The sequence below is a fragment of the Bombina bombina genome, chromosome 2 (genome assembly GCF_027579735.1).
Source record: "Bombina bombina isolate aBomBom1 chromosome 2, aBomBom1.pri, whole genome shotgun sequence".
Taxonomy (NCBI): Eukaryota; Metazoa; Chordata; class Amphibia; order Anura; family Bombinatoridae; genus Bombina; species Bombina bombina.
The window spans coordinates 58,644,211-58,669,820 of record NC_069500.1 but is presented as its reverse complement, the minus strand read 5'-3'; the positions used below and the strand labels follow the sequence as shown (position 1 = coordinate 58,669,820).

The 25,610-nt window shown below is 40.8% G+C and overlaps 1 protein-coding gene across 1 annotated transcript in view; it reads left to right on the top strand.

Annotated features, from left to right (window-relative positions):
- EPG5 (ectopic P-granules 5 autophagy tethering factor) overlaps nucleotides 1-25,610 on the top strand; it is a 404,912-nt gene that overhangs the window by 144,562 nt on the left and 234,740 nt on the right. Inside the window, 4 exon segments of the mRNA XM_053701063.1 lie at nucleotides 1,416-1,556; nucleotides 2,713-2,857; nucleotides 3,739-3,936; nucleotides 11,550-11,660. Of these exon segments, the coding sequence (XP_053557038.1) occupies nucleotides 1,416-1,556; nucleotides 2,713-2,857; nucleotides 3,739-3,936; nucleotides 11,550-11,660 (595 nt within the window).

The window sequence follows — 25,610 nt, the reverse complement described above, 5'->3', positions numbered from 1 at the left end:
CATGTTATTGATATAAAAATGTTATCTTGGAAGGTTTTGTTTCTCCTCGCTTTTTCTTCTGCTTGCAGAGTTTCTGAGCTTTCAGCTCTGCAGTGTGATTCCCCGTATCTTTTTTTTTTTTATGTAGATAAGGCGGTCCTTCGTACTAAATTGGGTTTTTCTCGCTAAGGTGGTGTCGGATCGAAACATTAATCAGGAAATTGTTGTTCCTTCTTTTGTCCTAATCCTCCTTCTCATAGGGAACGTCTTTTGCATAACTTGATGTTGTGCGTGCTCTAATATTTTACCTACAAGCTACTAAAGATTTTCGGCAATCTTCTTCCCTTGTTTGTTGTTTTCTCTGGGAAGCGTAAGGGTCAGAAGGCCACTTCTCCTACCCTTTCCCTCTGGTTAAGAAGTATGATTCGTTTTGCTTATGAGACAGCTGGACAGCAGCCTCCTAAGAGAATTACGGCTCATTCCACTAGGGCTATCTCTTCATCTTGGGCTTTCAAAAATGAAGCTTCTGTGGAACAGATTTGCAAGGTGGCAACATGGTCCTCTGCATACTTTTTCCAAATTCTACTCATTTTATACTTTTGTCTTGGTTGAGGCCTCCTTTGGGAGAAAGGTTCTTCAAGCGGTGGTGCTTTCTGTTTAGGTCCTCCTGCCTTGTTCTCCCTCCCTTTTCTTTCTCTGTCCTCTAGCTTGGGTATTGGTTCCCACTAGTAATTGGAATGATGTTGTGGACTCTCCATGCCATAGGAAAGAAAACAAAATTTATGCTTACTTGATACATTTCTTTCTTTCCGGGCATGGAGAGCCCACGACCCTGCCCTCCTTTTTAAATTATAATTTGGCAGTTTTTTTGAGTAAACCTCAGGCACCTCTATACCTTTTTGTGTTTTCTTCTGTTTCCATTTTCCTTCGGCTGAATGACTGGGGATTATCGGTAAGGGAAGTTAACATTTAACAACTTTGCTGTGTTGCTCTTTGCCTCCTCCTGCTGGCCAGGAGTTGAATATCCCACTAGTAATTGGAATGACGTTGTGGACTCTCAATACCCGGAAAGAAAAAAAATTATCAGGTAAGCATAAATTTTGTTTCTGAGCTTACTCTATCTTATTTTATTATTTATCTTATCTTAAAGATTAATTTAGACTTGCATGTCCCTTTAACTGTCAGTGAACTAATATGTGTAAGCACTTATATAGAAAAGGATATAACACATAAATAGTTTTTGTGTTTGGAGTTCACCTCCTCAGTAGGAGGAAAGATGTAAAATCTGTAAAATCTGTAAAATCTTAATATTTGTAGTCTTTATAATCTGTATTTCCCTTTTTAAATTATCTACATTTTGAATTTGATAAGTAGTTTCCATTGTGTAATATAGAAGTGTATTTATTTTACACCAGTATTTTCTTATCTTGTCACAGTGTAGATAAATTCTGTGCTGAAGGTGTGGTTTTACTTGGGGACCTGGTCCAGGCAAGGCATCTTCGAGCTGCTGTTCACATTTTGGATAAAGTTTTGCCTATGTTCTATTCTTGCCAGTTTTACCTTCTGAAGAATGAACAGTAAGTGTTAATTGTGTTTTTATTTTGTAGTTCATAAGCTCTTAATATGGCAGACTATGACCGTACAGCCAAAGCACAAATTAAAGGGACAGTCAACACTATAATTTGTTGTTGTTTTAAAAGATAGATAATCCCTTTATTACCCATTCCCCAGTTTTGCATAACCAACATTGTTATATTAATATACTTTTTAGCTCTGTGATTACCTTGTATCTAAGCATCTTCTGACAGCCCCCTGATCACATGACATTTGATTTATTATCTATTGACGTTCATTTTAGCCAATTAGTGCAGCGTCTGCCAGAATCCACGGGCGTGATCACAATGTTATCTATATGGTTTACATGAAATAGCTCTCCCCTGTTGTGAAAAGCAAATAAAAAAGCATGTGATAAGAGGCGGTCTTCAAGGGCTTAGAAATTAGCATATGAGCCTTCCTAGGTTTAGCTTTCAACTAAGAATATCAAGAGAACAAAGCAAAATTGGTGATACAAGTAAATTGGACAGTTGTTTAAAATGACATGCCCTATTTGAAATATGAGTTTTTTTTGGACTTGACTGTCCCTTTAACAGCTTAGGCATCTCACTTTTTTTTTATACAAGTAGTTCAAATGAGCCGCTATATTCATAAGTCACAATAAAAATAACACCACCTGCACTTCAGGAGGAGAGCTTTTATCTATGCAGTGTGCAGCTCAGAATTTGATGGGAGCACAATATTTGTCCCCTTTCTATATTATTATTATTATTATTATTATTATTATCGGTTATTTGTAGAGCGCCAACAGATTCCGCAGCGCTAAATATGACTTTCATTGAAACAACACCTATGAGTTTTGAACGTATATCTATGTGCCCCATAGAGCCTACTTGATTCTGGCCCAGTGTGTTTAAAGGAAGCAGAAGAAGTGATCTTTAGATGATCTCACACTCACTCGTAAGACCTGTAAATCAGAAAAGACCTGTTATATATTGTTATGCACCACTGCATACGATTAATCCTAGTGATCTATCTGCAGCAACCAACCTAAGGATCTAAGTGTCCAATGTAATAGAATGAGTGCCATTATATCTATAAAAAGAAACGGCCCGTCTTATTTTTGATATTACTGAAAAAAAGCCTTACTAGATGGTTTAACCTGCTTCTGTTTTGCAGGTTCTTGTCCCATATTCAGCTTTTCCTTCAGCTGGACAATGGTGTTCCTCAGGGAATAACATTGCAGATGACACACAAAGTTACTCAGCACTTGACTGGAATCAATTATGGAGAGAATGTCAAACTTCTAACAAACTTGATACTGGTGAGGAATTGTTCATAATGTGTTAATTAATCAGTTCTTGATTGCAGAACTAGGTACATAGCTCTCAATGTTTCTCAGAGACCTTATGGGACTGGGAGGTGAGGAAGACGTGGGTAGCTTCTTAGGTAGAGATTGAAATGTCAACAAAATAAACCTACTGGCAATTGGTGTCCTATTTGAAAAAATAGCATTCCTAAAGTTTTTCATGTAAAAATTCAAATTCAATCTGTGTGGTTTTCGGCTTTTTCTTAGAATCGTTTTCTTAGAATCGTTGTTACTTGAATTAAAAGGATAGTTTAGTCAAAATTAAACTTTTATGATTCAGATAGAGCATGCAATTTTAAGCAACTTTCTAATTTACTCCTATTATCAATTTTTCTTTGTTCTCTTGGTATGTTTATTTGAAAAAGCAGGAATGTAAGCTTAGGAGCTGGCCCAGTTTTGGTTCAGCACCTGGGAAGCCCTTGCTTGATTGGTGTCTAAATGTAGCCACCGATCAGCAAGCGCTACCCAGGGTGTTGAATCAAAAATGGGCTGGCTCCTAAGCTTACATTCCTGCTTTTTCAAATAAAGATACCAAAAAAAAAAGGGTTTCATATCCCTTTTAATTACGCTGTCTGAGTTGCTAAAAAATATAAGAAACAGATATCTTCTAGGATTCTTGCAGAAGTAAAATGCTGACAATTTAGTAATGATGACGGCTTTGAAGGATTTAATGCATTTTTTTTACATAGCTTTTTTTACAATTTTGAAATTTCTGCAATTATTTCATATGATTTTGGGGAGTCTTATAATTAACGTTATTATTTTAACGATGTGATGTCAAGTGAGCTGGTGGGCTTGATCTTGTCTGATACTCATGGTGCTTTGTTTTTCTACAGGGTCATATTTTTGAAAGTACTAAACCCAATGGGGTGGGCCCTTCAGCAGTGTTGGAGTTTTGGACTCAAGTCCTCATTAGCCAGCAACTCTGGCACAGAGATAAAGGGGCCCTTCACCTTATGGACCAGTTGTGTAAAGTGGCGTTTCGATACATGCAGGAGGATTGTGTGCATAAACTGCTTTATCAACAGCACAAGGTAAAGCTGTTATAGGCTGGGGAATACGGCTTCTGATTGGATGACCAAAGCATGGTATGCTTCTACAGTGTTTATTTTACGTCTGTGTATTAAGATTCAAACAATGTTAGCAATGTGATTATAAAAGTGCATCAAATCAAAACTAATATAATCTACGACTGCCAGGATACCCGCAAGCACCAAATCGAAAAGCCCTCTGATATATTTGGATTAATTTCAATCACAACACACACACAAATGCTTGCGTTTAAAATCTAGGCATCAGAAAACACCAATAAAATATAATAAAATCAAATCTTAAATATCAGGATAATTTATTACTCACAATATTACCGGTGGTTACTAAACAAAACAAATGATAAAATCCTTAGATAAAATCTAAAAAAGTAACTCAAAAAAGATCCAGAATACAGGTGAACTGCAGGATACAATAATAAATGTCAAATGCTCCAAAGTCCAAAAACGCTCTAGTGCCAAGTTTGTTTGCAGAAAAATGACACGCTACTACAAAACAGGTCCGCACATATCTCTCTCCCGAGGACTTTAAAGAACTCCCTTGCAATCTAGCTCTTCATGTGGTTTTGCGGTTTTACGTCTCTGTTGTCCTGAGTATTCAGTAGGTCGTATTTGGTCTTCCGCATCTAACGGTCACGTGATCTGTATTATCCAATGGGCTATCAGATTATTATATAAGTGCATCCATAAAGGAGCATGGAAGAGCAAGTGAAATGCTGTGCCTTGTAATAGATATTGCAGCAAGTGAAATCGTAATAGAAAGTTTTCCATGGATGAATTAGCAGAAAACATGCAGTTTAGCTGCTGTCCCGTTTCTGATTGTCATGCACTGTGTTATGCTAGAGAGGCACAAGTATCTCTGCTAAGTTATAACCTCTTATTAAGATGAGAGTGTATTTAATAATGTTTGTATTTGCATCATATTATGCAATGACATCTTGCAATTCAGAAAAGTTGTATAATGTTTGCTGGGTTAGGGAATTTGGTTAAACGCATAGGTGAAAAAAAGGTTTAAAAATAAAATGAATCCACAAAATAGAACATTTTCAACATTAGAACGTCGAGTTAATTCTGCAGCAGTTGAGACAATAAAACTAAACAAGAATTGAGATTCATGACACTATAAATTAAAGGGACACTAAACCCAAACTTTTTCTTTCACGATTCAGGTAGAGAATACATTTTCTTCTGTTATGTGTGATCAGTCCACGGGTCATCATTACTTCTGGGATATAACTCCTCCCCAACAGGAAATGCAAGAGGATTCACCCAGCAGAGCTGCATATAGCTCCTCCCCTCTACGTCAGTCCCAGTCATTCTCTTGCACCCAACGACTAGATAGGATGTGTGAGAGGACTATGGTGATTATACTTAGTTTTTATGACTTCAATCAAAAGTTTGTTATTTTAAAATAGCACCGGAGCGTGTTATTACTTCTCTGGCAGAGTTTGAGGAAGAATCTGTCAGAGTTTTTTTTTTACTATGATTTTAACCGGAGTAGTTAAGATCATATTGCTGTTCTCGGCCATCTGAGGGAGGTAAAGGCTTCAGATCAGGGGACAGCGGGCAGATGAATCTGCATTGAGGTATGTAGCAGTTTTTATTTTCTGAATGGAATTGATGAGAAAATCCTGCCATACCGTTAAAATGACATGTATGTATACACTTCAGTATTCTGGGGATGGTATTTCACCGGAACTACTCTGTTAAAGGTCACTAATCCTTTTTAATAACTATTTATCATGTTAAACGTTTTTGCTGGAATGTAGAATCGTTTACATTGCTGAGGTACTGTGTGAATAAATATTTGGGCATTATTTTCCACTTGGCAGTTTTTTTGCTTTAATTGTGACAGTTTCGTTTCTCTTCACTGCTGTGTGGGAGAGGGAGGGGCCGTTTTTGGCGCTCTTTGCTACGCATCAAAAAATACCAGTCAGTTACTTTTATTTTTCCTGCATGATCCGGTTCATCTCTGATAGATCTCAGGGGTCTTCAAACTTCTTTGAAGGGAGGTAAATTCTCTCAGCAGAGCTGTGAGAATTCTTATAGTGACTGTGAATAAAAACGTTGCTTTGTATTTTTTATGTCAAATTTAATTATTGTTATGTTACTAATGGGAACAAACCTTTGCTAAAAGTTTTGTTGTTTTAAAGTTTGATGCTATAACTGTTTTTCAGTTCACTATTTCAACTGTCATTTATTCGTTAGTACCTCTTTGAGGCACAGTACGTTTTTTGCTAAAAAAGATTATAACCAAGTTGTAAGTTTTTTGCTAGTGTGTTAAACATGTCTGACTCAGAGGAAGATATCTGTGTCATTTGTTCCAATGCCAAGGTGGAGCCCAATAGAAATTTATGTACTAACTGTATTGATGCTACTTTAAATAAAAGTCAATCTGTACAATGTGAACAAATTTCACCAAACAGCGAGGGGAGAGTTATGCCGACTAACTCGCCTCACGCGGCAGTACCTGCATCTCCCGCCCGGGAGGTGCGTGATATTTTGGCGCCTAGTACATCTGGGCGGCCATTACAGATTACATTACAAGATATGGCTACTGTTATGACTGAAGTTTTGTCTAAATTACCAGAACTAAGAGGCAAGCGTGATCACTCTGGGGTGAGAACAGAGTGCGCTGACAATGCTAGGGCCATGTCTGATACTGCGTCACAGCTCGCAGAGCATGAGGACGGAGAGCTTCATTCTGTGGGTGACGGTTCTGATCCAAACAGATTGGACTCAGATATTTCAAATTTTAAATTTAAATTGGAGAACCTCCGTGTATTACTAGGGGAGGTCTTAGCAGCTCTCAACGATTGTAACACCGTTGCAATACCAGAGAAACTGTGTAGGTTGGATAAATACTTTGCGGTACCGGCGAGTACTGACGTTTTTCCTATACCTAAGAGACTAACTGAAATTGTTACTAAGGAGTGGGATAGACCCGGTGTGCCGTTCTCACCCCCTCCAATATTTAGAAAGATGTTTCCAATAGACGCCACCACTCGGGACTTATGGCAAACGGTCCCCAAGGTGGAGGGAGCAGTTTCTACTTTAGCTAAGCGTACCACTATCCCGGTGGAGGATAGCTGTGCTTTCTCAGATCCAATGGATAAAAAATTAGAGGGTTACCTTAAGAAAATGTTTGTTCAACAAGGTTTTATATTACAACCCCTTGCATGTATCGCGCCGATTACGGCTGCGGCAGCATTTTGGATTGAGTCGCTTGAAGAGAACCTTAGTTCATCTACGCTAGACGACATTACGGACAGGCTTAGAGTCCTTAAACTAGCTAATTCCTTCATTTCGGAGGCCGTAGTACATTTAACCAAACTTACGGCTAAGAACTCAGGATTCGCCATACAGGCACGTAGGGCGCTGTGGCTAAAATCCTGGTCAGCTGATGTTACTTCTAAGTCCAAATTACTTAATATACCTTTCAAGGGGCAGTCTTTATTTGGGCCCGGTTTGAAAGAGATTATCGCTGACATTACAGGAGGTAAGGGCCACGCCCTACCTCAAGACAAAGCCAAAGCTAAGGCTAGACAGTCTAATTTTCGTCCCTTTCGGAACTTTAAAACAGGAGCAGCATCAACCTCCACTGCACCAAAACAGGAAGGAGCTGTTGCTCGTTACAGGCAAGGCTGGAAGCCTAACCAGTCCTGGAACAAGAGCAAGCAGGCCAGGAAACCTGCTGCTGCCCCAAAGACAGCATGAACCGAGAGCCCCCGATCCGGGACCGGATCTAGTAGGGGGCAGACTCTCTCTCTTCGCCCAGGCCTGGGCAAGAGATGTTCAGGATCCCTGGGCACTAGAGATCATATCTCAGGGATACCTTCTAGACTTCAAATTATCTCCCCCAAGAGGGAGATTTCATCTGTCAAGGTTGTCAACAAACCAGATAAAGAAAGAAGCGTTTCTACGCTGCGTACAAGATCTGTTAATAATGGGAGTGATCCATCCGGTTCCGCGGTCGGAACAAGGACAAGGGTTCTACTCAAACCTGTTTGTAGTTCCCAAAAAAGAGGGAACTTTCAGGCCAATCTTAGATTTAAAGATTCTAAACAAATTCCTAAGAGTTCCATCGTTCAAAATGGAAACTATTCGGACAATCTTACCCATGATCCAAGAGGGTCAGTACATGACCACAGTGGATTTAAAGGATGCTTACCTTCACATACCGATCCACAAAGATCATCACCGGTATCTAAGGTTTGCCTTCTTAGACAGGCACTACCAGTTTGTAGCTCTTCCATTCGGATTGGCTACGGCTCCAAGAATCTTCACAAAGGTTCTGGGTGCCCTTCTGGCGGTACTAAGACCGCGAGGGATTTCGGTAGCTCCATACCTAGACGACATTCTAATACAAGCTTCAAGCTTTCAAACTGCCAAGTCTCATACAGAGTTGGTTCTGGCATTTCTAAGGTCGCATGGATGGAAAGTGAACGAAAAGAAGAGTTCTCTCTTTCCTCTCACAAGAGTTCCATTCTTGGGGACTCTTATAGATTCTGTAGAAATGAAGATTTACCTGACAGAGGACAGGTTAACAAAGCTTCAAAATGCATGCCGTGTCCTTCATTCCATTCAACACCCGTCAGTAGCTCAATGCATGGAGGTGATCGGCTTAATGGTAGCGGCAATGGACATAGTACCTTTTGCACGCCTACACCTCAGACCTCTGCAATTATGCATGCTAAGTCAGTGGAATGGGGATTACTCAGATTTGTCCCCTACTCTGAATCTGAATCAAGAGACCAGAAATTCTCTTCTATGGTGGCTTCATCGGCCACACCTGTCCAGGGGGATGCCATTCAGCAGGCCAGACTGGACAATTGTAACAACAGACGCCAGCCTACTAGGTTGGGGCGCTGTCTGGAATTCTCTGAAGGCTCAGGGACTATGGAATCAGGAGGAGAGTCTCCTTCCAATAAACATTCTGGAATTGAGGGCAGTTCTCAATGCCCTTCTAGCTTGGCCCCAATTAACAACTCGGGGGTTCATCAGGTTTCAGTCGGACAACATCACGACTGTAGCTTACATCAACCATCAGGGAGGGACAAGAAGCTCCCTAGCAATGGTGGAAGTATCAAAGATAATTCGCTGGGCAGAGTCTCACTCTTGCCACCTGTCAGCAATCCACATCCCGGGAGTGGAGAACTGGGAGGCGGATTTCTTGAGTCGCCAGACTTTTCATCCGGGGGAGTGGGAGCTTCATCCGGAGGTCTTTGCCCAAATACTTCGACGTTGGGGCAAACCAGAGATAGATCTCATGGCGTCTCGCCAGAACGCCAAACTTCCTCGCTACGGGTCCAGATCCAGGGATCCGGGAGCGGTTCTGATAGATGCTTTGACAGCACCTTGGAACTTCGGGATGGCTTATGTGTTTCCACCCTTTCCGCTGCTTCCTCGATTGATTGCCAAAATCAAGCAGGAGAGAGCATCAGTGATTCTAATAGCGCCTGCATGGCCACGCAGGACTTGGTATGCAGATCTAGTGGACATGTCATCCTGTCCGCCTTGGTCTCTACCTCTAAGACAGGACCTTCTGATACAGGGTCCATTCAAACATCAAAATCTAACTTCTCTGAAGCTGACTGCTTGGAAATTGAACGTTTGATTTTATCAAAACGTGGTTTTTCTGAGTCGGTTATTGATACCCTGATACAGGCTAGGAAGCCTGTTACCAGAAAGATTTACCATAAAATATGGCGTAAATACCTATACTGGTGCGAATCCAAACATTACTCCTGGAGTAAGGTTAGGATCTCTAGGATATTGTCTTTTCTACAAGAAGGATTAGAAAAGGGTTTATCAGCTAGTTCATTAAAGGGACAGATTTCAGCTCTGTCCATCTTGTTACACAGGCGTCTGTCAGAAAATCCAGACGTCCAGGCTTTTTGTCAGGCTTTAGCTAGGATCAAGCCTGTGTTTAAAGCTGTTGCTCCGCCATGGAGTTTAAACTTAGTTCTTAACGTTTTACAGGGTGTTCCATTTGAACCCCTTCATTCCATTGATATAAAATTGTTATCTTGGAAAGTTCTGTTTTTAATGGCTATTTCCTCGGCTCGAAGAGTCTCTGAGTTATCAGCCTTACATTGTGATTCTCCTTATCTGATTTTTCACTCAGACAAGGTAGTTCTGCGTACTAAACCTGGGTTCTTACCTAAGGTGGTCACTAACAGGAATATCAATCAAGAGATTGTTGTTCCATCCTTGTGTCCAAATCCTTCTTCAAAGAAGGAACGTCTTCTACACAATCTGGATGTAGTTCGTGCCCTCAAGTTCTACTTGCAGGCAACTAAAGATTTTCGCCAAACTTCTTCCCTGTTTGTCGTTTATTCTGGACAGAGGAGCGGTCAAAAAGCTTCTGCTACCTCTCTCTCTTTTTGGCTTCGTAGCATAATACGTTTAGCCTATGAGACCGCTGGTCAGCAGCCTCCTGAAAGAATTACAGCTCACTCCACTAGAGCTGTGGCTTCCACTTGGGCCTTTAAGAATGAGGCCTCTGTTGAACAGATTTGCAAGGCTGCAACTTGGTCTTCGCTTCATACTTTTTCCAAATTTTACAAATTTGACACTTTTGCTTCTTCGGAGGCTATTTTTGGGAGAAAGGTTCTTCAGGCAGTGGTTCCTTCTATATAATGAGCCTGCCTATCCCTCCCGTCATCCGTGTACTTTTGCTTTGGTATTGGTATCCCAGAAGTAATGATGACCCGTGGACTGATCACACATAACAGAAGAAAACATAATTTATGCTTACCTGATAAATTCCTTTCTTCTGTTGTGTGATCAGTCCACGGCCCGCCCTGTTTTTAAGGCAGGTAAATATCTTTTAAATTATACTCCAGTCACCACTTCACCCTTGGTTACTCCTTTCTCGTTGATTCTTGGTCGAATGACTGGGACTGACGTAGAGGGGAGGAGCTATATGCAGCTCTGCTGGGTGAATCCTCTTGCATTTCCTGTTGGGGAGGAGTTATATCCCAGAAGTAATGATGACCCGTGGACTGATCACACAACAGAAGAAAGGAATTTATCAGGTAAGCATAAATTATGTTTTTAAACAACATTCCAATTTACTTCTATTATCTAATTTGCTTCATTCTTTAGATATCCTTTGTTGAAGAAATAGCAATGCACATGGGTCAGCCAATCACACAAGGCATCTATGTGCTGCAACCAATCAGCAGCTACTGAGCATATCTAGATATATTTTTTTTAAGCAAAGTATATCAAGAGAATGAAGCAAATAAGATAATAGAAGTACATTAGAAAGTTGTTTAAAATCACATGCTCTTTCTAAATCATGAAAGAAAAAAATTGGGGTTCATGTCACTTTAATTATTGCCCTGTTGTTTGTATTTAACAGTGTTTAACCCCCGCCAAGGGCTTAAACTAGTAAATCGGCTACAGAGCTGGTGAGCCAATGACACAAGATATATGTGTAGCCAGCTAGCTCCAGGTAAACGGCATTGCTGCATAAACTATCTGTACCAAAAAAAGTTACATTTTGACTTCTTTCCTATGAAGTTGATCAAGAGCGATACTACTGATTTATGGCCTTTCTCTAATATACCGAAAAAAATATTCTCTTGCAGGATGCCTTAGGATATCACTGTGACCGAGGTCTGCTGTCCTCTTTTGTAGGCTGGATAGTGGCTGGAAACATAACGCCTTCTTTTATAGATTCAAACTACAATCCGTCTCAGGTGAGAACTTATTGTGTAACTGTGTATTCATTTCATTAGCTGTGAGATAAATGAATAGAATGGGAGCACCCAGAATTCATTTAGCCACTAAGACAGAATTTGAGAAATGCATTGGTGGTAACGTAGTTCAACAGTTTTTTCAGTTGACTGCATCTTGAACCAAAACAAATAATAAAAATGAGTTGGGTTAGTATGCTATGTTTTCTGAAATACATTTTAGGGCAAGCAAAGCATGGAGGAAACTTGCTGTGCAGGGAATTTATAGATAAAGAATCATTAATCAAGAAAGCTCTAATAGAGTTGAGTGTTTTTAATTTATTTCTGGTCTAATCTAATGCTTTTTTTTATCTTTATCTAGGATTTTTTTAGGTTTGTCAACAATACAGTGTTTGTTTTAAATTTTTTTATTTGTATTATATTTGCAAATAATACAGTAATATAGCAGTATAAGACATACAGGCCCAGTGTACAAGTGGACTGCACTATGATTACTGCACAACTTGATATTACAAGTCTATGGTAAAGAAGAATAACCAGAGAATGTCGCGGCTGACATCCCTTTAGCACGCCTTATACTTTCAATCGATATTGCAACCTCACTAAACATCACTAATATTACTCATATTACTGCTAAAAAACAGCACTAGTTGAGACCTTAAGTAAAGTGATACGTCTAGAAGAAAAGTTTCACAAAACACATGTAAAGCATATTAAATTTAAAGCATTACACTCATATACTGTATATGTATACATATTACTTAAATGGATATGGTATATATCAAGGTGTTTGACTGGGAAGGGCTCAACAGTGTGTGTATGTATGTGTGTGTGTATATATATATATATATATATATATATATATATATATATGTGTGTGTGTGTGTATGTATACATGTGTATTTATGTGGTTATATATTAAAATATGTATGTGCACACACATACATACGTGTGTGTGTGTGTGTGTATACATACACACATATATATATATATATATATGTGTGTGTGTATATGTGTGTGTATATATATATATATATATATATATATATATATAGTATTTCTTAAAGCATATTCGGCTTTAGAGCAGTTGTCCTAGTGCAGCTTCAGGATAGCGCAGGAGTTAAACAGAAAAGTCTTTTGTAGCACACCCCATAGTATTCTATGGGGAAAGGGAGTTACTCAGTTCACATTATCTGACCCCCAAATGTTAGTGCGTCTTTCGTTTGCACGCTAACATTTTACTTTCAACTTGCTATACCAGCACAAACATAGCAGTTCTTTTGATTTAACTTGAACGCATTTAGCTTATATTTCTTTCTAATGACACGATGAGTCCACGGATCATCATTAATTATTGTTGGGAATATCACTCCTGCCCAGCAGGAAGTGGCAAAGAACACCACAGCAAGGCTATTAAATATCACCTTCCTTCTATCCCAACCCAGTCATTCTCTTTGCCTACGTTAGAGCAAGGAAGTGGTAAAGTTAGGTGTTAGTAAAAGATTCTTCAATCAAGAGTTTATTATTTTTTAAGTAGTACAAGATTGTGCTGCTTTGTTCTGGGGCGTAGCCGTAATCCATATCAGTCTCTTCAGTAGAGCAGTGGTGGCTTTAGAGCAATGGGGACTTGTAGGACATAATTCTCACTGCGCCTCCCATATATTTAAGCTGCCCTAATCCTGATAGCCTCAGTCTTCATCTCTTTTCTCTTGTAAGGTGTATCCAGTCCACGGATCATCCATTACTTGTGGGGATATTCTCCTTCCCAACAGGAAGTTGCAAGAGGATCACCCACAGCAGAGCTGCTATATAGCTCCTCCCCTAACTGCCATACCCAGTCATTCTCTTGCAACTCTCGACAAGCATGGAAGTAGTAAGAGAGAAGTGGTGAAACGTAGTTGTTTTTTTTTCTTCAATCAAAAGTTTGTTATTTTAAATGGTACCGGAGTTGTACTATTTTTGTCCCAGGCATAAAAAATAGAAGAAGAATCTGCCTGTGATCTCTATGATCTTATCAGGTTGTAACTAAGATCCATTGCTGTTCTCACACATAACTGAAGAGAGAGGTAACTTCAGCTGGGGAATGACGTGCAGGTTATCCTGCTATGAGGTATGTGCAGTTAAAAAATTTTTCTAGAGATGTAAATGCTAGAAAATGCTGCTGATACCAGATTTATGTAAGGTAAGCCTGAATACAGTGATTTAATAGCGACTGGTATCATGCTTACTGTCAGAGGTAATACTCTTATAAATTTTTAATTCCTGTTATATAAAACGTTTGCTGGAAGTGTTTAAACGTTTTTATATATGTTTTGGTGATAAAACTTTATTGGGGCCTAGTTCTTTTCCACATGGCTGTCTTAAATTTGCCTAGAAACAGTTTTCTTAGGCTTTCCACTGTTTAGACATGAGTGGGAGGGGCCTAATTAAGCGCTTTATTGCGCAGTAAATTTTACAGACTGAGACATCCAGCTTTCCTCATGGAGTCCCCTGAATGCTATAGGACATCTCTAAAGGGCTCTTAGGCTTTCCAAAGTCGTTTGTTTGGGAAGGTAGGGCCACAGCAGAGCTGTGGCAGTTTGTTGTGACTGTTAAAAAACGTCTATATCGTTTTTTGATCCGTGTTTTGAACTAAGGGGTTAATCATCCATTTGCAAGTGGGTGCAATGCTCTGTTAGATTATTATACACACTGTAAAAATTTCGTTTGATTTACTGCTTTTTTCACTGTTTTTCAAATTCTGACCTTTTTTATTTTTCTTAAAGGCACAGTACCGTTTTTATTTTTTGCTTGTTAACTTGCTTTAAAGTGTTTTCCAAGCTTGCTGGTCTCATTGCTAGTCTGTTTAAACATGTCTGACATAGAGGAAACTCCTTGTTCATTATGTTTAGAATCCATGGAGGAACCCCCTCTTAGAATGTGTACCAAATGTACTGATTACACTTTAAGCAATAAAGATCATATTCTGTCTTTAAAAAATTTATCACCAGAGGAATCTGACAAGGGGAAGTTATGCCGACTAACTCGCCCCACGTGTCAGACCCTTTGACTCACGCTCAAATGTACATCTAGTGCGCCCATAGCGTTTACTTTACAAGACATGGCGGCGGTCATGGATAATACACTGTCAGCGGTATTATCCAGACTACCTGGGTTTCGAGGAAAGCGAGACAGCTCTGGAGTTAGAAGAAATACAGAGCATACTGACACTTTAAGAGCTATGTCTGATACTCCCTCACAATATGCAGAAGCTAAGGAAGGAGAACTTCTTTCTGTGGGTGATGTTTCTGACTCAGGGAAGAGGATTCAAACTGATTCTGATATGTCAACATTTAAATTTAAGCTTGAACACCTCCGCGTATTGCTCAGGGAGGTTTTAGCTGCTCTGAATGCCTGTGATACAATTGCAGTGCCAGAGAAATTGTGTAGATTGGATAAATACTATGCAGTGCCGGTGTGCACTGATGTTTTTCCAATACCTAAAAGGTTTACAGAAATTATTACTAAGGAATGGGATAGACCAGGTGTGCCGTTCTCTCCCCCTCCTATTTTTAAGAAAATGTTTCCAATAGATGCCACCACACGGGACTTATGGCAGACAGTCCCTAAGGTGGAGGGAGCAGTTTCTACCCTAGCTAAGCGTACTACTATCCCTGTCGAGGACAGTTGTGCTTTCTCAGATCCAATGGATAAAAAGTTAGAGGGTTACCTTAAGAAAATGTTTATTCAACAAGGTTTTATTCTACAGCCCCTTGCATGCATTGCCCCAGTCACTGCTGCTGCGGCTTTAGGTTTGAGTCTCTGGAAGAGGCTTTACAGGTAGAGACCCCATTGGATGACATACTTCACAAGCTTAGAGCACTTAAGCTAGCCAATTCATTTGTTTCTGATGCCATTGTTCATTTGACTAAACTAACGGCTAAGAATTCTGGTTTTGCTATTCAGGCACGCAGGGCGCTATGGCTTAAATCATGGTCAGCTGACGTTACTTCAAAGTCTAAGCTGCTTAACATTCCCTTCAAGGGGCAAACCCTATTCGGGCCTGGTTTGAAGGAGATCATTTCTGATATCACTGGAGGAAAAGGTCATGCCCTTCCTCAGGATAGGTCCAAATCAAGGGCCAATCAGACTAATTTTCGTGCCTTTCGAAACTTCAAGACGCTTTTCGCCCAGGCTTGGGCAAGAGATGTCCAGGATCCCTGGGCGTTGGAAATTGTATCCCAGGGATATCTTCTGGACTTCAGAGCTTCTCCTCCAAAAGGGAGATTTCACCTTTCACAATTATCTGCAAACCAGATAGAGAGAGGCATTCTTACACTGTCTTCAAGACCTCCTAGTTATGGGAGTGATCCATCCAGTTCCAAAGGAGGAACAGGGACAGGGATTTTACTCAAATCTGTTTGTGGTTCCCAAAAAAGAGGAACCTTCAGACCAATTTTAGATCTCAAGATTTTAAGCAAATTCCTCAGAGTTCCATCATTCAAGATGGAGACTATTCGTACCATCCTACCTATGATCCAGGAGGGTCAATACATGACTACAGTGGATATAAAGGATGCTTATCTTCACATTCCGATACACAAAGATCATCATCGGTTTCTCAGGTTTGCCTTCCTAGACAGGCATTACCAGTTTGTAGCTTTTGGGTTAGCTACAGCCCCAAGAATCTTTACGAAGGTTCTGGGGTCACTTCTGGCGGTCCTAAGACCGCGGGGCATAGCAGTGGCCCCTTATTTAGACGACATCCTGATACAGGCGTCAAATTTCCAAATTGCCAAGTCTCATACAGACATAGTTCTGGCATTTCTGAGGTCGCATGGGTGGAAGGTGAACGAAGAAAAGAGTTCTCTATCCCCTCTCACAAGAGTCTCCTTTCTGGGAACTCTAATAGATTCTGTAGAAATGAGGATTTACCTGACACAGTCCAGGTTATCAAAACTTCTAAATTCTTGCCGTGTTCTTTATTCCACTTCTCGCCCTTCGGTGGCTCAGTGTATGGAAGTAATCGGCTTAATGGTAGCGGCAATGGACATAGTGCCGTTTGCACGCCTACATCTCAGACCGCTGCAACTCTGCATGCTCAGTCAGTGGAATGGGGATTACACAGATTTGTCCCCTCTACTAAATCTGGATCAAGAGACCAGGGATTCTCTTCTCTGGTGGCTATCTCGGGTCCATCTGTCCAAAGGTATGACCTTTCGCAGGCCAGATTGGACAATTGTAATGACAGATGCCAGCCTTCTAGGCTGGGGGGCAGTCTGGAACTCCCTGAAGTCTCAGGGATCGTGGACTCAGGAGTAGACACTCCTGCCAATAAACATTCTGGAACTGAGAGCAATATTCAATGCTCTTCAGGCTTGGCCTCAGCTAGCGACAATGAGGTTCATCAGATTTCAGTCGGACAACATCACGACTGTGGCTTACATCAACCATCAAGGGGGAACAAGAAGTTCCCTAGCGATGTTAGAAGTCTCAAAGATAATTCGCTGGGCAGAGATTCACTCTTGCCACCTATCAGCTATCCATATCCCAGGTGTAGAGAACTGGGAGGCGGATTTTCTAAGTCGTCAGACTTTTCATCCGGGGGAGTGGGAACTCCGTCCGGAGGTGTTTGCACAATTGATTCATCGTTGGGGCAAACCAGAACTGGATCTCATGGCGTCTCGCCAGAACGCCAAACTTCCTTGTTACGGATCCAGGTCCAGGGATCCCAAGGCGACGCTGATAGATGCTCTAGCAGCACCTTGGTCTTTCAACCTGGCTTATGTATTTCCACCGTTTCCTCTGCTCCATCGTCTGATTGCCAAAATCAAGCAGGAGAGAGCATCAGTGATCTTGATAGCGAATGCGTGGCCACGCAGGACTTGGTATGCAGATCTGGTGGACATGTCATCCTTTCCACCATGGACTCTGCCGTTGAGACAGGACCTTCTACTTCATGGTCCTTTCAACCATCCAAATCTTATTTCTCTGAGACTGACTGCCTGGAGATTGAACGCTTGATTTTATCAAAGCGTGGCTTCTCCGAGTCAGTCATTGATACCTTAATTCAGGCACGAAAGCTGGTCACCAGGAAAATCTATCATAAGATATGGCGTATATATCTTTATTGGTGTGAATCCACGGGTTACTCATGGAGTAAAGTCAGGATTCCCACGATATTATCTTTTCTCCAAGAAGAATGGAAAAAGGATTGTCAGCTAGTTCCTTAAAGGGACAGATTTCTGCTCTGTCTATTCTTTTGCACAAGCATCTGGCGGATGTTCCAGACGTCCAGGCATTTTGTCAGGCTTTAGTTGTAATCAAGCCTGTGTTTAAACCTGTTGCTCCGCCATGGAGTTTAAATTTGGTTCTTAAAGTTCTTCAAGGGGTTCCGTTTGAACCTCTTCATTCCATAGATATCAAACTTTTATCTTGGAAAGTTCTAATTTTGGTAGCTATTTCCTCGGCTCATAGAGTTTCCGAGTTATCTGCCTTACAATGTGATTCCCCTTATCTGATCTTCCATGCAGATAAGGTAGTTTTGTGTACCAAACCTGGGTTTTTACCTAAGGTGGTATCTAATAAGACATACTTCTTAGCCAAAGAGAAGTTAATACACTTGGCTTATGAGACTGCTGGACAGCAGCCTCCTGAAAGGATTACAGTTCATTCCACTAGAGCTGTGGCTTGCAAATGGGCCTTTAAAAATGAGGCTTCTGTTGAACAGATTTGCAAGGCGGCGACTTGGTCTTCGCTTCATACTTTTTCAAAATTCTATAAATTTTATACTTTTGCTTCTTCGGGGGCTATTTTTGGGAGAAAGGTTTTACAGACAGTGGTACCTTCCGTTTAAGTACCTGCCTTGTCCCTCCCTTCATCCGTGTACTTTAGCTTTGGTATTGGTATCCCACAAGGAATGGATGATCCGTGGACTGGATACACCTTACAAGAGAAAACATAATTTATGCTTACCTGATAAATTTATTTCTCTTGTGGTGTATCCAGTCCACGGCCCGCCCTGTCATTTTTAAGGCAGGTATTTCTCCAACATTGATGTGTCCGGTCCACGGCGTCATCCTTACTTGTGGCAATATCTCTTCCCCAACAGGAAATGGCAAAGAGTCCCAGCAAAGCTGGCCATATAGTCCCTCCTAGGCTCCGCCCACCCCAGTCATTCTCTTTGCCGTTGCACAGGCAACATCTCCACAGAGATGGTTAAGAGTATGTGGTGTTTAGTTGTAGTTTTTTTTATTCTACTATCAAGAGTTTGTTATTTTAAAATAGTGCTGGTATGTACTATTTACTCTGAAACAGAAAAGGATGAAGATTTCTGTTTGTGAGAGGAAGATGATTTTAGCAGACAGTAACTAAAATCGATTGCTGTTTCCACATAGGACTGTTGAGATGAAGTAACTTCAGTTGGGGGGAAACAGTTAGCAGACTTTTCTGCTTAAGGTATGACTAGCCATATTTCTAACAAGACTGTGTAATGCTGGAAGGCTGTCATTTCCCCTCATGGGGACCGGTAAGCCATTTTCTTAGTTTCAAACAGAATAAAGGGCTTAATATGGGCTATAAAACTGGTAGACACTTTTATGGGCTAAATCGATTGCTTTATTTGGACATTTTATACATGTTTATGCTGATAATTCACACTTATAAATTTGGGGAACGTTTTTTAACGTCAGGCACTATGTTAGACACCTTTTCCAGTCAGGGAGGGCCTTCCCAGTTGTAGGCTGAGCCTCATTTTCGCGCCATTACTGCGCAGTTGTTTTTGAGAGCAAGACATGCAGATGCATGTGTGAGGACCTGAAAGTAGTTGGAAAAGTTTCTAGAAGGCGTCATTTGGTATCGTATTCCCCTCTGGGCTTGGTAAAGTCACAGCAAAGGCTGTAGCTGGGACTGTATAGGGGTTAAATTTGTAAACGGCTCCGGTTCCGTTATTTTAAGGGTTAAAGCTCTGAAAATTGGTGTGCAATATTTTTAAGGCTTTAAGACACTGTGGTGAAATTTTGGTAAATTTTGAACAATTCCTTCATACTTTTTCACATATTCAGTAATAAAGTGTGCTCTGTTTAAAATTTAAAGAGACAGTAACGGTTTTGTTTTAAAACGTTTTTTGGGCTTTATTGACAAGTTTAAGCCTGTTTAACATGTCTGTGCCTTCGGATAAGCTATGTTCTATATGTATGAAAGTAGAGCTGCAACAACTAATCGTCATAATCGATAATAATCGATTATGAAAATAGTTGTCAACGAATCTCATAATCGATTAATCGATTAGTTGGTTTGCAATTAGTTGGTCTGTGCACAACACCAGCTGCTTCACTCCAATGAACTCCTGCATATGGTATTGTGTTTTATGGTTATGTCCGTAGCCTAAAGGACGTCTACAGACGTCTACTTTTCACTTTTTCAGGACAGTATACGTTTATAACTACCCCTGGCTTATGTACAACCCAGATATAATAGTCATCATTTGTATTGTTTATATTAAATCTGGTGATTTGGAACTATGCTTTGCATGATATAGTGCTGAGCTTGTTATTTACACCTTGCCCCTAGATTGATGGGAGTTATTTAAATTGATGTGCACTATTATCTGTTTGCACAATTATTAGCGTATTGCTTGCTATTGCTGATTATATGTACTGTATAAATAAATGTGTAAGGCTTTGTCCTGTTATTGATATACAGTCCTTAGCGCTTCTGATTTTGTTTTTTATTGTTCTTTTATATTTTTAATAAATTGTGATAATATGTACCAGATTCAACCTTTATAAGTATATATTCGTTATTTTTAGAGCGGACTAGATATTTCCCCTAACCTTATAGCTGGTTATTTACCACTGCATATAGATATTCAAGATATTTTTATGTTAGAATGAAGTCAATGGTTACTTTATTGAGAGGCCCCTTGCCAAGGTAGAAAACACTTAGCATTGGTGAAGAGCTAACAAAGATAAATATCCGACTTTGGTGAAATTGGCAAAACCCTACTTATACACCTCAACAGCCTTTTCTCTGCTGCAGGAAATATAGCTGCAAACAGAGAACCAGCCTTAGCCAGAAGCATGTGGACAGGTTGAGATTTTTGCATTTCAATGCAAAGTTTCTGAAAGAGTGAATAACAGAATGTTATTAACAGTGATAGTCTAACTCTTTCTAGTTCTACCTCTGTTCAAACAGTTTGTGGTTTTGTTTTGTTTAATTATAAAACTGTGCTCTGCTGCTTAAAAATTGAAGAAACAGTTGTGTTAATGTAAAGTTTTAGTCTGAAGTTTATATTTGTAACACTCATCATGTGGATTTTATTTAGAACATAGAAAACTATTATTGATTCTCTTTTTATCCGATTAGTCGATTAATCGAAAAAATAATCGGCCGATTAATCGATTATGAAAATAATCGTTAGTTGCAGCCCTATATGAAAGCCAATGTGTCTCCCTATTCAAAATTGTGTGATAATTGTGCCATAGCGTCCAAACAAAGTAAGGACAGTACTGCCACAGATAATGAAATTGCCCAAGATGATTCCTCAGATGAGGGGAGTAGACATGATACTACATCATCTCCTACTGTGTCTACAACAGTTTTGCCCACGCAGGAGGCCCCTAGTACATCTAGCGCGCCAATGCTTATTACCATGCAACAATTGACGGCTGTAATGGATAACTCCATAGCAAATATTTTATCCAAAATGCCTGCATATCAGAGAAAGCGTGATTGCTCTGTTTTAAACACTGAAGAGCAGGAGGGCGCTGATGATAATTGTTCTGTCATACCCTCACACCAATCTGAAGTGGCCATGAGGGAGGTTTTGTCAGATGGGGAAATTTCAGATTCAGGAAAAATTTCTCAACAAGCTGAACCTGATGTTGTGACATTTAAATTTAAATTAGTACATCTCCGCGCACTGCTTAAGGAGGTGTTATCTACTCTGGATGATTGTGACAACTTGGTCATTCCAGAGAAATTATGCAAGATGGACAAGTTTCTAGAGGTTCCGGTGCACCCCGACGCTTTTCCTATACCCAAGCGGGTGGCGGACATAGTGAATAAGGAGTGGGAGAAGCCCGGCATACCTTTTGTTCCCCCCCCCCCTATATTTAAGAAATTATTTCCTATGGTCGACCCCAGAAAGGACTTATGGCAGACAGTACCTAAGGTCGAGGGGGCAGTTTCTACTCTAAACAAGCGAACTACTATCCCTATCGAGGATAGTTGTGCTTTCAAAGATCCTATGGATAAAAAATTGGAAGGTTTGCTTAAAAAGATTTTTGTACAGCAGGGTTACCTTCTACAACCCATTTCGTGCATTGTTCCTGTCACTACAGCAGCGTGGTTCTGGTTCGAGGAACTAGAAAAGTCGCTCAGTAGAGAGACTCCGTATGAGGAGGTTATGGACAGAGTTCACGCACTTAAGTTGGCTAACTCTTTTATTTTAGATGCCGCTTTGCAATTAGCTAGATTAGCGGCGAAAAATTCAGGGCTTGCAATTGTGGCGCGCAGAGCGCTTTGGCTAAAGTCTTGGTCAGCGGATGTATCATCCAAGGCAAAATTGCTTAACATCCCTTTCAAAGGTAAAACTCTCTTTGGGCCAGAATTGAAAGAGATTATCTCAGACATCACTGGGGGAAAGGGCCACGCTCTTCCCTTCCACAAGATAGGCCTTTCAAGGCCAAGAATAAGTCTAATTTTCGTTCCTTTCGCAATTTCAGGAACGGACCGGCCTCTAATTCTGCATCCTCTAAGCAAGAGGGTAATGCCTCACAGCCCAAACCAACCTGGAAACCTATGCAAGGCTGGAACAAGGCTAAGCAGGCCAAGAAGCCTGCTGCTGCTAACAAAACAGCATGAAGGAGTAGCCCCCGATCCGGGACCGGATCTAGTAGGGGGCAGACTCTCTCTCTTTGCTCAGGCTTGGGCAAGAGATATTCTGGATCCCTGGGCACTAGAAATAGTTTCTCAGGGTTATCTTCTGGAATTCAAGGAACTACCCCCAAGGGGAAGGTTCCACATGTCTCACTTATCCTTAAACCAAATAAAGAGACAGGCGTTCTTATATTGTGTAGAAGACCTGTTAAAGATGGGAGTGATACACCCTGTTCCAATGACGGAACAAGGAATGGGATTTTACTCAAATCTGTTCGTAGTTCCCAAAAAAGAGGGAACCTTCAGACCAATTCTGGATTTAAAGATCCTAAACAAATTTCTCAGGGTACCATCGTTCAAAATGGAAACCATTCGAACGATTCTACCCACTATCCAGGAAGGTCAATTTATGACTACCGTGGATCTAAAGGATGCGTACCTACATATTCCTATCCACAAAGAACATCATCAGTTCCTAAGGTTCGCCTTTCTGGACAAACATTACCAGTTTGTGGCCCTCCCATTCGGGTTAGCCACTGCTCCAAGGATTTTCACAAAGGTACTCGGGTCCCTTCTAGCGGTTCTAAGACCGAGGGGCATTGCAGTAGTACCGTACTTGGACGACATTCTAATACAAGCGTCGTCCCTTTCAAAAGCAAAGGCTCATACAGACATCGTTCTGGCCTTTCTCAGATCTCACGGATGGAAGGTGAACATAGAAAAGAGTTCTCTGTCTCCGTCAACAAGAGTTCCCTTCTTTTTTTTTTTTTTTTTTTAAACATAGAAAATGTTTTAATTCAGGGAAGACAAACAACTATTGATGAGGATTTTACACATGTAACCATCCCAAAATAAGTTTAAAGAGTGTAATTTACTAACAGGCTTCTCAAAAACAAACTGTTTACAAAAGGCACAACTGTAATTTGACTACAGAGCAAAAAACATGAGCAAAGTTTAGGATTAGCACATATAATCCTCTTTTTTTTTTTTTTTTTTTTTTATTGAGGGAATAACAATAACAGACAGGAATCAGTTTGCTCAAACAAACAAATGACACATAGTATATGACAATATAGTTTACATGAACAAAAACAAATGCTGAATAACAAATTTGGGTATAAATCTCTTGTTGTAACAATCATAGTGGACTCGTAGATTGGAATATACACAAAATGGCAGAGCAAACCTCAAAGCACCCTCTTTTTCCCCCATGGAAGCCGAGGCCGCTTTTGGACCTCAGTAAGATGAATGTACTACTCAGAGGGCTTTTAGTTAGTTCAGGCCTGAATGAGGCCTACACTTTATATCCTCCTTCTTATAGCCGCTGGGACCATGGTTAGGTCCAGAAAACTAACACTAAAAGTGAAGGAGATGTAAGAAGAAAGTGAAAAATTAACAATATTTACGTGAGTACTTTACACTACTTCAAGGGAATAAGCTACAGGGACTGGTTCATAATTAAACTTGAACCTTAATAGGTGCCAGCGTATGACTATTCGCATTAAAACAGCTACCAGGAGGTCAATAAGAATGTGAGTCTAAAAGCTGTAGGTTCAAAAAACTTATAATCAGGTGAGGGACACACAGACCCTGAACCTATTGCGACGTGCCAGTAGTGTGATCACATGCATTAGGTACATAAGTGAATAAAACTCTTATACTGAAATGAGAGTGAAAAAGTATCTAGAAGTATTGAACACAGAGTAATAGTCATAAGAAATTCCCGAAGAGCCATTTTTATAAACAAACCAGGACACACTCAGACAAGGCTCCACGGGCAGGGCAGGAACAACACAACTCTGCCAAATAGGGATGTGGAGGATAAGGCGGTTATCCCTTACCACATCTTTAGAAGAGGGAGGAATAAGGAGGGAGAGGGGGGATAGGGTAGGGGGGGGAAGGGGGAGAGGGAGGGGAGAGGAAGGGGGAGGGTTAAAGGGAAGGGATAGGGGGGGAAGAAGAGGAGGGGGAAAGAGGAGGAGGGAAAAGAAGAGGGGGGTAGGGGGGGGTAAGGAGAAGAGGGGAAGAGGGATAGAGGGGGGGGGGCGGATTTAAAGCAGATGATTGACAACTGATCCCTAACATAAGCCCCAGGGTTACTGGGAACAGTAGGTATCTATTCGGATATCAAGAGCAGCCAATGTGATTCTATATGCATGTGTTCCCAGTTATAGTCTCAAACAACATTTCTAAAACATGTTCTCACATTTTCGTATCACATTAGCTGAATAACTGCTTCTAAATAGCACAGACATAGAGTAACCCCTTAAGAGCTATAAAGGTCAGGACTTAGAACATAATGCTCGGGGTCACATTTGACTCAGACCTTTCCTTCACTCCTCACATCCAGTCCTTGGCTACAGCCTGCCGCTTCCACCTTAAAAACATCTCTAAAATTAGACACTTCCTTACACAAGACACAACTAAGATTTTAATCCACTCTCTCATTCTTTCCCGCCTTGATTACTGCAACTCTGTCCTCTCTGGTCTCCCCACCTGCCGCCTAGCTCCTTTACAATCCATAATGAATGCCTCTGCCAGACTCATCTTCCTTACACGTCGCTCTTCATCTGCTGCGCCTCTCTGCCAATCCCTTCACTGGCTTCCTCTTGCCTCTAGGATCAAACACAAAACTCTCACTCTTACATACAAAGCCCTCAACTGCACTGCTCCCCCCTACATCTCAGACCTTGTCTCCAGATACTCTCCCTCCCGTCCCCTTCGCTCTGCTCATGACCTCCTACTCTCCTCCTCTCTTGTCACCTCATCACACTCCCGTTTACAGGACTTCTCCAGACTGGCTCCCATCTTATGGAACTCTCTGCCTCGCTCCACAAGACTCTCTTCTAGTTTTAAAAGCTTCAAGTGCTCCCTAAAGACTCTACTGTTCAGGGACGCATACAACCTACGCTAACCTTTCCTAATACCAGTTCCTCTCCTCCACTGCAATCCCCTGAACCCTCTTAGCATGTAAGCCTAAAAGTCCAGCTGTTTGTAGTTCACCTTCTTAAGAGCTGACTACAACAGTGCAACTCTTGGCAGGGCCCTCTACCCTATAATTGTTTTGTTGTACTCCCCCTTTGTTTATAGCGC